Here is a 12,282-nt window from a genome sequence, read left to right on the forward strand (position 1 = left end):
AAAAATATGTAATATTAAAAATATTATTATTTTTTTTAATAATTTCCTAATTGTATCCTTTAGATTAAAAAATAAAATATAGATATTTGAATATAGACGGGAATTGTTAAAAAATGACAGATCGATCAAAAATAGCTGTTTTGTGTCGTGACTCTTATTAGATGATCTTTATTCGAAATGTATATGTATCTAATTCGAGTTCAATGAAGGAATTCTCGAAGTTTTCATCTAAATTCTGTGTTCACGAATGTGTTTCCCGATATGTCTCCATCTAATCGTTCACGGACCAATCGCATTGCGTTCTAGAATTACGCACGCGAGGAACGCTCCGTTCCTCTCCTTCGTGAGTGCGAACGAGCGGGAACGAGCGAGAACCCGAAGATATTCCGAGGTGTTCCGAGACGTAACGACGCTCTCGTCTGTCGCGCGTCGCGTCCATTTTCCGAACACACGGATCTCGATGGGAGTGCGACGAATACAAATAATGGAGTATGCGTCTTTCGGTTGATTCGCCCGCAGTAACTCGCGATCCTCGCATTCGGCATACGTCACGGCGTTGCGAGTCGCACGTTTCGGTTTCCCGCTCGATGAAATGTTGTGCCTTACGTGTCTCTGACACCTCGTATATCCGAGTCGAGTCCATGTGTTTGTTTGTTGTCGCCCGCGAACGAAGACGGATAGGGAAGGACTTGCGATAGTCTCGCACGATAGCCCGCAAGCGGGATTAATCGACGAGACGACGCGGCGTCTTTGTGCATCCGGTGACGTTTGCGTGAAATATCATTTTCCGCTGTGATGAAACTGTGACGCATATCACGCCGGTGTCGTGGAGTACCGTGGCCACAGCCGAATGCCACGAATGTTGTCAAGGGTTGAGGTTAGACACCCGCGGCATTCCGAATGTAGAATCCTGTCTGATGTTGTCCTGTCTTTATCCCGCCTGCGTTGTCGAACATTCAAGTCGAACGCTAAGCCAAACCCACCGCCGACTCCTGTCTCCGTGCCGAAGGAATTACAACGTTACAACGCAGACTGCTGGGGGAAGCGTAGTTGTTGTACAATCGTGGTGATACATTCCGGTGCTGCGTCTATCCATTGATGTGTGTATATACCATTTGTGTGTTATGTTCCCATCTCGGTGAATAGGGATTGTAGAATCATGTAAGTGCGCATCCACTTACGTAGCGACTAACCGTAGGGACCCTTGTAGCTTGTCACGTGTACCGAGGGAGACCTAGGTGTAACATTGTGTGAGGGATACACTTGTGATGGTAATTACATGTAACATTACGTTCTCTTTACAGGGCAGATCGAGATTATGATATGGGTTCTGCGACAGAAATGATGGTAAATGATTTTGATGACGAACGAACATTGGACGAGGAAGAAGCTTTAGAAGGTAGCGAGGATTCTCACAACGAGTTGTCCAATTTGCAAAAGGTATAGTCCCGCGATATCTGATAATGGCACTTTGCACATATGTATACGCATCTGTCACTTTGTAACAAAGTTCTGATCCCAACTATTCTAGGATCAAGCCTGAGAAAATGAAAAAGTCGAGCCCATAAATAATTACAATTATGATAAGTTTCCGCAACACTTTGGACTCAAAGTGCGTTCTTGTAGTGAGATTCCATGTTTAGTCCGTAAAGTACGCTCGATGTAATAATGATCTATTTCTGTCTCTTTGAGCAAGGAAGGTGATATGCCACTGAAAGATCTACTTGCCATGTACGGATACGGTGATCCTTCGACGGAGAATTCGAACAGTTCCGATCACATGTTGCTGCCCTCTGGAAGTGGCGATCCTGAGACCGAGGAGCGTTACTCGGACAAAGGTGACAACGACGCGGACGACGATGATGATGACGACGAGGCTGATGCAACCAGTAATGAACCAGACCTAAAGCAATTTTATACAGAAATGCTGGTAAAGGGGAAGGATAAGACATCGTCGTTGTCGGGATCAACAACAAAAGGCAATAGCGGTGTTGGAGTTGGCCGAGATAGGAAACGTAGAATTGACGATGACGAGGATGACGATGAAGATGCCGAAGCGGAGGAATGTTCGATAACGGGCAGTCGAAGTGGAAGTGGGAAAAAAACTAGAGCGTCACCTACAACGGGAAGTGCTAATGCTGTTGCGTGTGGTGATATAGTAAATTTAGGGGGAGCCAGTGCTACTGATAGCGCTATCGAAGAGAATAGTACCAGTGGCGCAATCGATGGTCCGGAAGATAGGATAGTCAGTGCGGGAATAAGCAGTGGCAGTTCGAGATTGTTACGAAGTGTTTCGAGGCCGCAGAGTGAAGAAGAAGAAGACGACTGTGATTATAGTCCGGACGAGGAGGAATGGAAGAAAACGATCATGGTCGGTACTGATTATCAAGCAGCGATACCGGAAGGCTTGTGTCGTTATGACGATGCATTGCCATACGAAAACGAAGATAAGATGTTGTGGAATCCCAGCCATATATCTGAAGAAGATACGGAAGAGTTTCTAGAACGTGCACAACTTCCAGCGGTAAAGGGCGGCTCATTGCCGGCTGGCTCTCACATTAGAGATGACGAGCAAGCTTTGTATCTTCTCTTGCAATGCGGTTATAATCTCGAAGAAGCATTGCGAAGGCGTCGAATGAACGTACTTCCTCCCACGGATGCAGTGAGCCTTTGGTCAGAAGAAGAATGCCATAATTTTGAAACTGGATTGCGTACTTATGGAAAAGATTTTCATCTTATACAGAAAAATAAGGTATACAGCATACAAATTTTTATATTTTATACTATTGAATGCTTGAAACATTTAAAGTGATTCTAATTTTTTAAAAATAATATTTTAAAAAATTTTAATGTATTATTAATAATATCGTTAATCTTCACTACTGTATAACAATATTATTGTACGACATAACAAATTATAAACCTACTATAGGAATATTATTCTTATATTATTCTCGTATTTTTGTCTACGTGAAGTTGAAATATACGATTTTAATCGTGCAATTTATATGGAAGATAGAGAATAGGGGATATTGAGAATTATAGAGTCCAGAAATTTTGAAACATTTATATTTCTCTTTTCTATATGTCTTTTATTTAATTTCGTAGCGAAATAAGTTAAATTCCCCATATTATATTACGAGTTATTTTTGTATAAGTGAGTAATGAAAGAATCTCTATTCCTTTCGTAGGTGAGAACGAGATCGGTCGGAGAATTAGTACAATTTTATTATTTATGGAAAAAGACAGAACGACATGACATATTTACATACAAAGCGCGATTAGAAAAGAAAAAATATGCTCTACATCCCGGTATCACGTGAGTATTTTTTCTATCACGATTTTTGAATTTTACATTAAAACACAAAAACTTTTAAAGTAGATATACCATATGCATTCATTAAAAAATTGGACTAACATTCGACAATAACATTAATACATATCAACTAACACACTTTACAATGTAATTACGTTCTTTAATTTAATTATTGCAAACGTGAATGACAGAACCATTAAATTGCAAGCAGGGACTATATGGATCGATTCCTCGAGGAGCAAGAGGGAGTGCGAGATCGTAGCAGTTCGCCGAACGTACACTGTTTGCTGTACGGTGATACCAAGCGACAAAGATCGAGCTCTAGTGTGACCAACAATGACGAGTCTAAATCGACAGATGCTTGGGATGGAAATGCGATTGATCCATTGGCGGATGCTAATGGTCCAACGCCTCCGCCGCCACCACCTCCTCCACCACCACCGCCTTTGGTAACATCAGCTGCGACTACCGTGTCTTCGTCGATGTGCAATTCTAGCCCTTTGACTACACCGACGTATTGTTCGTCGTCGATTCGTCATCCAGACTGTCCTTCGTCCGAATCGGGTTGCGTCAATCCCGTAACGTGGAGTGGTCTAGGATCCCGAAGTCAACCTACCTCTTCCGTTATCACGACGATAACGATTAATACCACCACAGCCACTACATCCGCAACGATGGTCACAGGTCTCGGCTCAACGAATACAGTTACCACTAGTTCCACCGTCCCTGCCGTCACCGCTGTCGCTACCGCTGTCTCCAATAACTTCTATCATCAACGAGTAACATCGTCCAGAAGTAATGATTCGCATGACACGCCCTCACCCGAAAACATTTTACCTCATCTGCCCCCTTAGCATCTAACTCGACCTTCAGGTGCTCATCCTGAAAGGCGACGGATGTCTTTACGTGGTGTGCCTAATTCGGCGCTCGCACCATCGCTATTATCGTAACGCATAATATTCGTTAATATCAAGGATTATATTTTTATACTGTATCGCGCGTAATATAATTATTAATCGTTCTTAGCGCGAGTGCGCGATGTTGTATAGTGGTGCGGAAAACAGACGGACACGCTTTTGCGTGAAAGACTAGAGTATATTCATATATACATATTGTAAGATTAAAGATAAAAAGATAAACGCGGTAAAAACGAGTGGAGGTCACTATAACTTTCTCTATTTTTCTTCTTTATGTTTATGAACATAAATATTCCGTACGGAAAGAAAAATGCATTTTGAAAGAGACTCGTTTGAAAGCGCCAGTATTTGACAAAAGTGGAATAGTATTATACCGTGATTGTAAATTTTCATAGATAAATCATTGTACTGCGTAATAAGTAATTATTATTCAATTTATCCAAGGCATATTTGTCTTCGGATTGGCAATAAATTTGTAAAAAGTATGGAATTTCGCGGATTTCAGTCCGTGGGATCTCATAAATGTTGGTATGATCAAGTTAAAATGAAAGTCAATAGAAACATGGTCATTATTATTTTAATGTAAAGGATATGCATTGCGATCCTAATGATTTCTTTTCCCTCATTGAGTAGTTGGGCTGTGTATAAAAATCATAGTTTATATTTTCACGTTTTCCTAGGAAACTAAGAAACACAAAATATTTCTAATTTACTGAATATGCATTACATTATGTTTAATCATTTATAAATAGTGTTGATATAAAAAAGTACAGGACAAATTAGAAACATTGAATATTTTTTAGATTCCTATTAGATTTCCTTCATTCCTCCATATCCAAGCGTTTCATTATTTTCACCTATAATATTTCAATAATATTTCATTTTAATGCACAATGTAGGAAAGAATATTAATTTGTTTATTACATTATCAATTAGCATTTATAAACATTTTTTAAATTTTTTACAAAATAACGTACACGCGAATGCTTAATTATGTCAAATTATATCTAGTTACAATTACGTCAGAAAATGGTGTTTGATATAGAGGTGCAGTTAAAATTTAAGTATCGAAATTATCTATTGTTTTTTTTCTGTATCATATCAAGTATCTGGAATGTCCAGATCCAGATTTCATTTCAGGTCTATACATGCTATATATAAAAACTATGTTTTAAGAATGCAGTTTATCAGAATTGTGCCGAGTCTAAAGATTCGACAACTGTCTTGAGTAATTTTCCCATTAACGGTAAAAACTGCACACTGCTTACGTTCGTTTTGAAAACACCAGTGGTGAGGATACTTTCGTCAAGTCTTTTCTCTGGCATTTCAGTTTCGTTCATCTCCAATGAAGAATTTTCGTGATCGGGCGAGCATACCGGTGTTTTGTCAATAGTACTATTCTTCTGGAGTCTTGCCGGTAAATTCATCTGCCTTGGATCACTCGTATCTTGAATCGTCCTGGAACTCCTTGTATCTACGTCTATCAGAGAACCTTTCACCTGCCAGATATCAGGAGTACCGCGATGTTCTAGAAAATCGAAAAATACACCTAGTTCGGTGGCGGTCTCCCGTGCAATGAGCTGACGATCTCGCAAGGCAAGTCTGGGACTCTTCACTCCTTCCAATGCTTGCGACAGTATCAGGATAAGATTGATTTCTAATGCCAATCGTGTATTGTTCTCATCCATAGATTCGAACCACGGATCGCTGAATCTGTGATTTCTCGCTATGATCGGACTACCGTTACCTGGAGCGCCGGCAACCCCGCTGCCGCTGCTCTTCGTAACGTGCCTACCAGTCGCCAAGGCGGTTGCCCTCGAAAGTATGGTGTTCTCGCATATCAAAGGATCGTAGGGTCGACGCACGAGTCTAGGACTGCTGAGCAACGGCACGGTGACGTCTAGACCACTGACGTATCCCAAGAATTCTCCACCTATGTTAGACGATGTTCTGGAGGTCGAACCGGAGGCCGCGTGAATGATTCGTCGTAAATCCTTACTCGTGTGCATGCGTCGGAGATTCTCTGGCGCGGCCCGTTCCCATTCCTTCTTCGCGGAATCTGTTTTGTCCTCGCGACCGGCTTGTGGGGCTGTCGAAGACGCAGGCAACGAAGAAGCGACAACGGGCTGCGAGCGAGAGTGAAGAGCCTGGGTGAACAGCTGCGTCGAACTGATGATCGTGCCATAAGTGAGTTGCGGACCGGAACTCATGCTCATCTGCGGAGGCCCAAAGTTCATCTCGGCCATCGGTGTGTACCAGTAATCCTGAGTATATATCGTATCTACCAGAGTGTTCAGTTTCGGTGAGAAATGAACGAAGCTTAGCGCACAAGTTATATTTATGACAATCAGTTTGTTTACCAGTAGCTTCAACTCGCCGCTGGGTAACCGATTGTCACAGGATTCGAGTTCTTCGGCGCTTTCCACACTGATACCATCAATGATGAATTTGAGTATCCGCGGCCTGAGCAACAAGTTCACCGTACTATCGTACGCCAAGTACATGCACTTGATAAGAGTCTCGCGAATATTCGGCTGGATCGCGTTCCAAACGTACGTTTCCGTAGCTATGGTATGTATGAGAGCGACCAATGATTGTATCAAATCGGCAGCCAGCAGATCAGCGGTGTGCCTCAATAATGTGGACACTACCATTAATTGGTGTTCATGAGAGTTTAAGAAAACAACCACATGATTAATGAACATCATGCTCGTCTCGCTGTTGATCAGACCTATCAGGAATTCTAAGCCTAATGTGTACAACGGCCACCAATCCTGGCAACGCCACTGACCATTTGGCGAATCGTTGTACAGCGAATCGAGCATACTGTTGGAGATGTCTGCTGGTGGGATCAGATTGAGCCAGAGTTTCGCGATGTCGTTGTCGTTGATAGGATACGGACAGTAGGGCGAACGCGATATAACGCCTAATAAACTCAGAGCTGCCGTACTGAATTTTAGATACGGATACTTCTGAAGCGTATAACAGGTACACATCATTAGTTCGGGCATCATCTGACGAAGCTGCACGCAACTAGCTCTTAGACGATGTTTGAAATTTGCATTCCGTTCGACGTACGATCGCAACAGTTGCGTCACCATGCTGATAGCTAATGTTGCCGGTAGGCTTTCTCGTATACCACGAAGTGTCTCGGCGCTATGACAATCAGCTTTCTTCCGTGTAACTTTCTCGTCGATTTTGGAGAGATTAACGGAAAGTTGCTGCTTTCGATGTTCCAATTGAAGGGCAGCTTCTTTCAATTCCTCTAGTTCACAAATGGCGATCGTGCAGGAGTGCGCTAGGAGATACTCCAAACTCGCCGAATCTTCGGCTAAGGTACTTTTGACCAGTTGCACGCATCCAAGTAATAACGAGATCATCGTCTGCCGTAATGCCTTTCCAAAGCCACGATAAGTCTGCGCTATTTCTTGCGTGAGCTGCGACAGCCTGGTCTTGAAGATTCTTGAGTCGCCAACACACATTTGCTTCCAGGATGTGATGCATCTTAGAGACAAGGAAGCCAACAACATCGGAATTTTGCCGCTACTAGAATCGTTGGGTTCTTTCACTCGCTCCAGTAGAGAATCTAAAGCCAATTGGGTTAAGAGATGCGCTTGAGTTACGTTGATTGGATAATTCTTCGCCGTTCGATCATCAGTGAGCATAACGATGAAGTGATACCAAGACTCTAAATTAATTTCATACAACGGTTCTATGAGTCTGTCTTGTCTTGTACGTTCTTTACCGTTTTCATCTTCGCCGTTTGTGGAAATATCGAGAATGTACATAGCTAATTTTTTCCAATGATCCTTTGACTTGTCTAAAAGCTCTTTTAGACTTTTCGAGAAATTATTCTCCAGTAATGGGCTTTTGTACAATTCTAACGTAATTACATCCAACAATTGGGAATAACCCTTTGCACCTGGTACTAAAGTTTTGAAAAGTGGCGCGAATAGGTGACTCCAGAATTTCTCTCGTTTCCGAAAGAAATTCACAAGAATCTCATTTCTGTGATACCACATGGCGCGTAATACTGTCATCGTACTGTCGTACAATTTATCGCACACGATGTCATCTTCCTTGTACATTCGTTCTAAATATGAATCTATAAACTGACTGCAACCTTCAGTAAGAAATTCATCAGCTGGACGTGGAAAGATTCTTTTGCGTTCCGCTTGATGCATTATATTAAAAAGAGCTTCCGTTAAGCCAGGTTGTTTCTCCAAACATACAGCAACCAATTCCAAGATAGCGACTTTCACTTCAATCGCGCATGTTGGTAGAGTTAATCGAAATGCAAAGGTTTCTCGTATAGAAGTACCGTCCATTCCCATACAAACGAGCAAAGACATGGAGAATTCCTCCGCGAATTTTTTCAGTAGTCTTACAGCCATTTTCTGCAATGAAGGGCTAAACCAAACGTACAGATAATTAACGATAGTTGGCACTATAAGAAGACCATTGGGCACTCTCGGGGAGGAATATAAAGCAATTTCAAGGGGCGATCTATCGCCCAATTCTAGACCCAAAGACTTCCTAAACATTAACAGTCGATTAACTATCGACAAAGCCAGTTCTACGCTTTTAATAGTCTTGAATCCTTTTCCACTGATCCAATCTGTTTCCGCGATCATTTTATTGTGCAGTGTACGTTCACCCGTCCGAAGTAATTTCAGCAGCGCGTGACGTGGCTCTAAGTAGAGTAGGCTGTATACTACGACGAGCTGTAATTCGTTACGAATATCATTTCTAGGTAAAGCGGAATCCAGAGCTCGATGAATGCAAAACATACTCTTCAGCCATAATTCAATTCTTTCCGCGTTAGATTCAAAGTACCACGAGTCCAGCTTGGGTAGCACAGCTTGCAGCAGAAACACCATACCTGGTATTTCAATGGTATACATGGCTTCTTTACTGTGTTTGGCGATTAAATAGTTATACAATGTGTCTAGAAACGCGCGCAGAATAGGATATGTATGTTCGATGGTTTCTATTCCTGAGAGCCATGACGCGATAAGACCACCATCAAAGGAAATCGCTTCTGCGAAATCTAATGGCTTTTGATACCAATTATTAAATTTTGGATAAATACCAGATCGCATTCGCGTGAGAATATCTTCAGGATATCTCAAAACCAATTTTGATGAAATACTGATGCACACGGCAACAATTCTGTACAAATTTGCTGGTAATACCGGGTATGAAAATCGATTAATAATTTCAAAACTTAATTCTGTGGGAACAACCATACCCGATGATATATCAATATCTTTAGCCAATAACGCTTCCACCAATTTCAAGCCTTGACGAACATTTTTCGGTAAATCAGTCTTGACCGCGCTGATATTTGTAATTCCGCCGCTCGCTTGAGAAAATAACTGTTCTATTTTATGATGTAAAGCGTCCCAGTAACTTGCTTTCGTATGAAATAAAACTACTTCCTTCTCAGTGGATAACATGGCAATGTTCACGCACACGCAATTGTGTGATATAGTAAACGAATTCTTTTGAATTATACATTCTGCTTCGTATGGCTTTAATGGCCTATTATAATCTCTTTGGCGAGGAACTTCTATGGTCACTGTCTGCATGTTATCCAATTCCGATGCAATCTAAATAGAGAATAATTGATTTTATGTAACACAGTAAATATTTGATGAAATGAATTATATATATATATATATATATATATATATATATATATATATATATGACATTATACATTACCTTTTTGGCACTCATAACGGTTGTCGATGCCAAACTAATAGCTATGTTAGTTAAAGGTTCAAACTTGTAAGGATATAATTCTTTGGCAACTTTATAAATCGAATAAATGCCGTCGTATGGTTCGTCCCAGAATCTAGCTGCACATTCTGGAAACTTGACTATCGCAGCCATCGCATCAAAAATACCATTTAAAGCACTTATCCGATCCTCGTCGATAAATTCACACACTAAAGAGAGAAGATTGTAAACGCTGTTCCGTACTACTTCAGCATAATGAGTTTCTTCTTGAAACATTTCACAACTCATCAAATCTCGCAGATACTGAAATACATCGAGCTGTATGGCTTTGATGCCGAACGGTCTGAAGCGATTTAACGTGTCCATATTTTCTGGATCAATTGCATAATTTGCTAGCATCCATGACAGGAGTAATGGGCCATCTTGTGATGAACTTTCACGAACGCATTTGTGTTCAAAGATCTCTTGCATATTGTTTTTTACATTATTTATCCAGTCTTCCATACCAGTGCTAAAATAAAAAACAATAACACAAATAAACACATATATAAATAAATTATTAAAATATATAAATCTCATATAAACATATACAATAATTATATTATCTTACTGTTTGTTCACATCCAGTGTTACTAGTAATAATGCTACTTGACTGTATTCAATCTCTTCCAGTTTTTTAGTAATAGCTTCCTTATCTTCATAGTTCTTTGTACTGGCTAATCGTCTAGGTTCGCCCTAAAATGTTTTCATTATTTAAGCATAATTTCTTATTTTAATATTGAAAACGTTTCAAATAAAAAAGACTTACCGCAATGCTACCATAAAATTTGACAAATTCACAACTAGGAATATGTACATCATGTACAATCACAGTCAGTATATGAAGCAACTCGCGCATCTCAATCAAGGTACTATTATATAATCTATGTAAATGATCCTCTGTACAGAATTGCGACCGTATAGGAGGATTTACAAATTTTAATGCTTCTATTTGTTTTTGTATAGATTTAAGTAGATTTCCCATTAGAATCTCATTAAAAAATTTGGAAAATTCTTTGTGATGAGGATGTCTTTTGTTATCTTTATATTCAATCATAAGTTTAAGGCATTTTATCAAAGTCACTCTTTCAGAGTAATAAAAATTCCAAATATCATCAATTAATCCTCTTATGGCGGTAAGATCAGAGAGCTGCGATGCAAAAGTCTCAGCACAATTTCTATATTCATAGGATACAAAATTGCATACTAGATCCCAAGTAATTGTGGCGTCCAAATTCTGGTAGAAGTTAAAGATATATAGATATTAGAACATCAAAATTATATTGTAATAAATATAAATTTCATAAAATAATTTACAATGACAATACACTTACAAGAAGTGGAGCAAGTTTGCTAATCAAATCATACATTTGTTGAAGAGGAGGTGGATCCCTTTTCGAAATGCTTTGCAACGACGCATCTGTATATGGCTTAAAAAACTGAAGTCCTTCCTTGAGTAAGACAGTGCTATTTTTTATTTCTTCTTCGACTGTCTCTTTGGCACAACAACACGTTGTGCCGGATATTATGGACCATAAATCCTTGCTGCAACTGAAATTATTATTACTTAATTATTATTACTTTTATATTGCCTCACAAATGAATAAAATGGATAACATTTTCGTTCCTTCTAAAATAAGATATTCCATTTTAATCAAACAATAGTGTAAAATATTTTTAAAGAGGCCGTGTAAGAGCCTTAATTGTAAAATTAAAGTGTACAACTATAAGAATAATACAAATGTGACTTACGGCAAGTTGCCCATTGGAGCCACTTCCATGTTGAAAAATTATCACCGCATTCAAAATCGTTTATAAATTTTGCCCAAATAAACAGACAAGTTGTGTCTATTTGTAAGAAAATATTTCCTGCTTTACAATCTACAGCTTGACATAAATGAATGAATGTAATGTTAAGCAGTGCGCTACATAACCACACTTTTAATATCGCGGGCATGGACGAACGCTTCGCGACCGGTAAACCAGTACGTTCTTTCGTGACAACCAATGAATCGACGACCAATGGGAATCAAAGCTTCGGAGCGCTTGAAGTAGGTTGAAACGAAATAATAACGTGACTCCAGTCACAAAGATGTCGCTACTGGGTAAAAATCGGCTCCGAATCCGTTGCGCGACAGTTTTTCCAAAATTTGAATTCAGTCCATCGCGCCTCGCGTAACAATCGACGGTTGTGAAATTCGTGTCTGTGTTCGCGACCGTGAGTCGACATAATTAGCTCCATATAAGCTCCATATAAGGTGGGTC

The 12,282-nt window shown here is 40.0% G+C and overlaps 2 protein-coding genes across 8 annotated transcripts; one reads left to right on the forward strand and one right to left on the reverse strand.

The window, feature by feature from the left end:
* Nucleotides 1–355: 355 nt before the first annotated feature.
* LOC105423846 (mesoderm induction early response protein 1) lies at nt 356–11,032 on the forward strand. 7 transcript variants are annotated; one of them, XR_016140006.1, is made up of 7 exons: nt 356–489; nt 1,305–1,440; nt 1,697–2,752; nt 3,192–3,319; nt 3,525–4,111; nt 5,564–5,829; nt 5,924–11,032. XR_016140006.1 is itself a non-coding variant. In XM_011633767.3 (6 exons), the coding sequence occupies exons 4-6, from the start codon at nt 1,706–1,708 to the stop codon at nt 4,168–4,170; spliced, it is 1,821 nt and encodes a 606-aa protein (XP_011632069.1). In that variant the 5' UTR covers nt 357–489; nt 1,305–1,440; nt 1,532–1,612; nt 1,697–1,705; the 3' UTR covers nt 4,171–5,019. The 7 variants fall into 7 exon arrangements, 6 of the variants coding, with proteins under 6 accessions (XP_011632062.1, XP_011632069.1, XP_011632063.1 ...); XM_011633767.3 differs by lacking the exons at nt 5,564–5,829; nt 5,924–11,032 and adding an exon at nt 1,532–1,612 and having other exon boundaries at nt 357–489; nt 3,525–5,019; XM_011633760.3 differs by lacking the exons at nt 5,564–5,829; nt 5,924–11,032 and having other exon boundaries at nt 3,525–5,019.
* Nup188 (nuclear pore complex protein Nup188) lies at nt 5,130–12,039 on the reverse strand. Its single transcript, XM_011633759.2, has 6 exons — nt 11,770–12,039; nt 11,352–11,568; nt 10,787–11,254; nt 10,589–10,713; nt 9,961–10,489; nt 5,130–9,845 (listed from the first exon to the last, which is right to left on the reverse strand). The coding sequence occupies exons 1-6, from the start codon at nt 11,796–11,798 to the stop codon at nt 5,421–5,423; spliced, it is 5,793 nt and encodes a 1,930-aa protein (XP_011632061.2). The 5' UTR covers nt 11,799–12,039; the 3' UTR covers nt 5,130–5,420.
* Between the last annotated feature and the right edge of the window lie 243 nt (nt 12,040–12,282).

The sequence above is a fragment of the Pogonomyrmex barbatus genome, unplaced genomic scaffold (genome assembly GCF_055798465.1).
Source record: "Pogonomyrmex barbatus isolate J1 unplaced genomic scaffold, ASM5579846v1 scaffold3, whole genome shotgun sequence".
Lineage (NCBI taxonomy): Eukaryota > Metazoa > Arthropoda > Insecta > Hymenoptera > Formicidae > Pogonomyrmex > Pogonomyrmex barbatus.

Bases quoted from the DNA above. Each gene is read 5' to 3' on its own strand.
- LOC105423846 (XM_011633760.3), top strand. From the start codon at position 461: ATGGGAGTGCGACGAATACAAATAATGGA. The intron at 1,441-1,696 runs GTATAGTCCCGC...TCTTTGAGCAAG, and splicing joins AGTTGTCCAATTTGCAAAAG to GAAGGTGATATGCCACTGAA. The intron at 3,320-3,524 runs GTGAGTATTTTT...TTAAATTGCAAG, and splicing joins GCTCTACATCCCGGTATCAC to CAGGGACTATATGGATCGAT.
- Nup188 (XM_011633759.2), bottom strand. From the start codon at position 11,798: ATGGAAGTGGCTCCAATGGGCAACTTGCC. The intron at 11,255-11,351 runs GTAAGTGTATTG...AACTTCTACCAG, and splicing joins GCAAACTTGCTCCACTTCTT to AATTTGGACGCCACAATTAC. The intron at 10,490-10,588 runs GTAAGATAATAT...TTTTTATTTTAG, and splicing joins ACACTGGATGTGAACAAACA to CACTGGTATGGAAGACTGGA.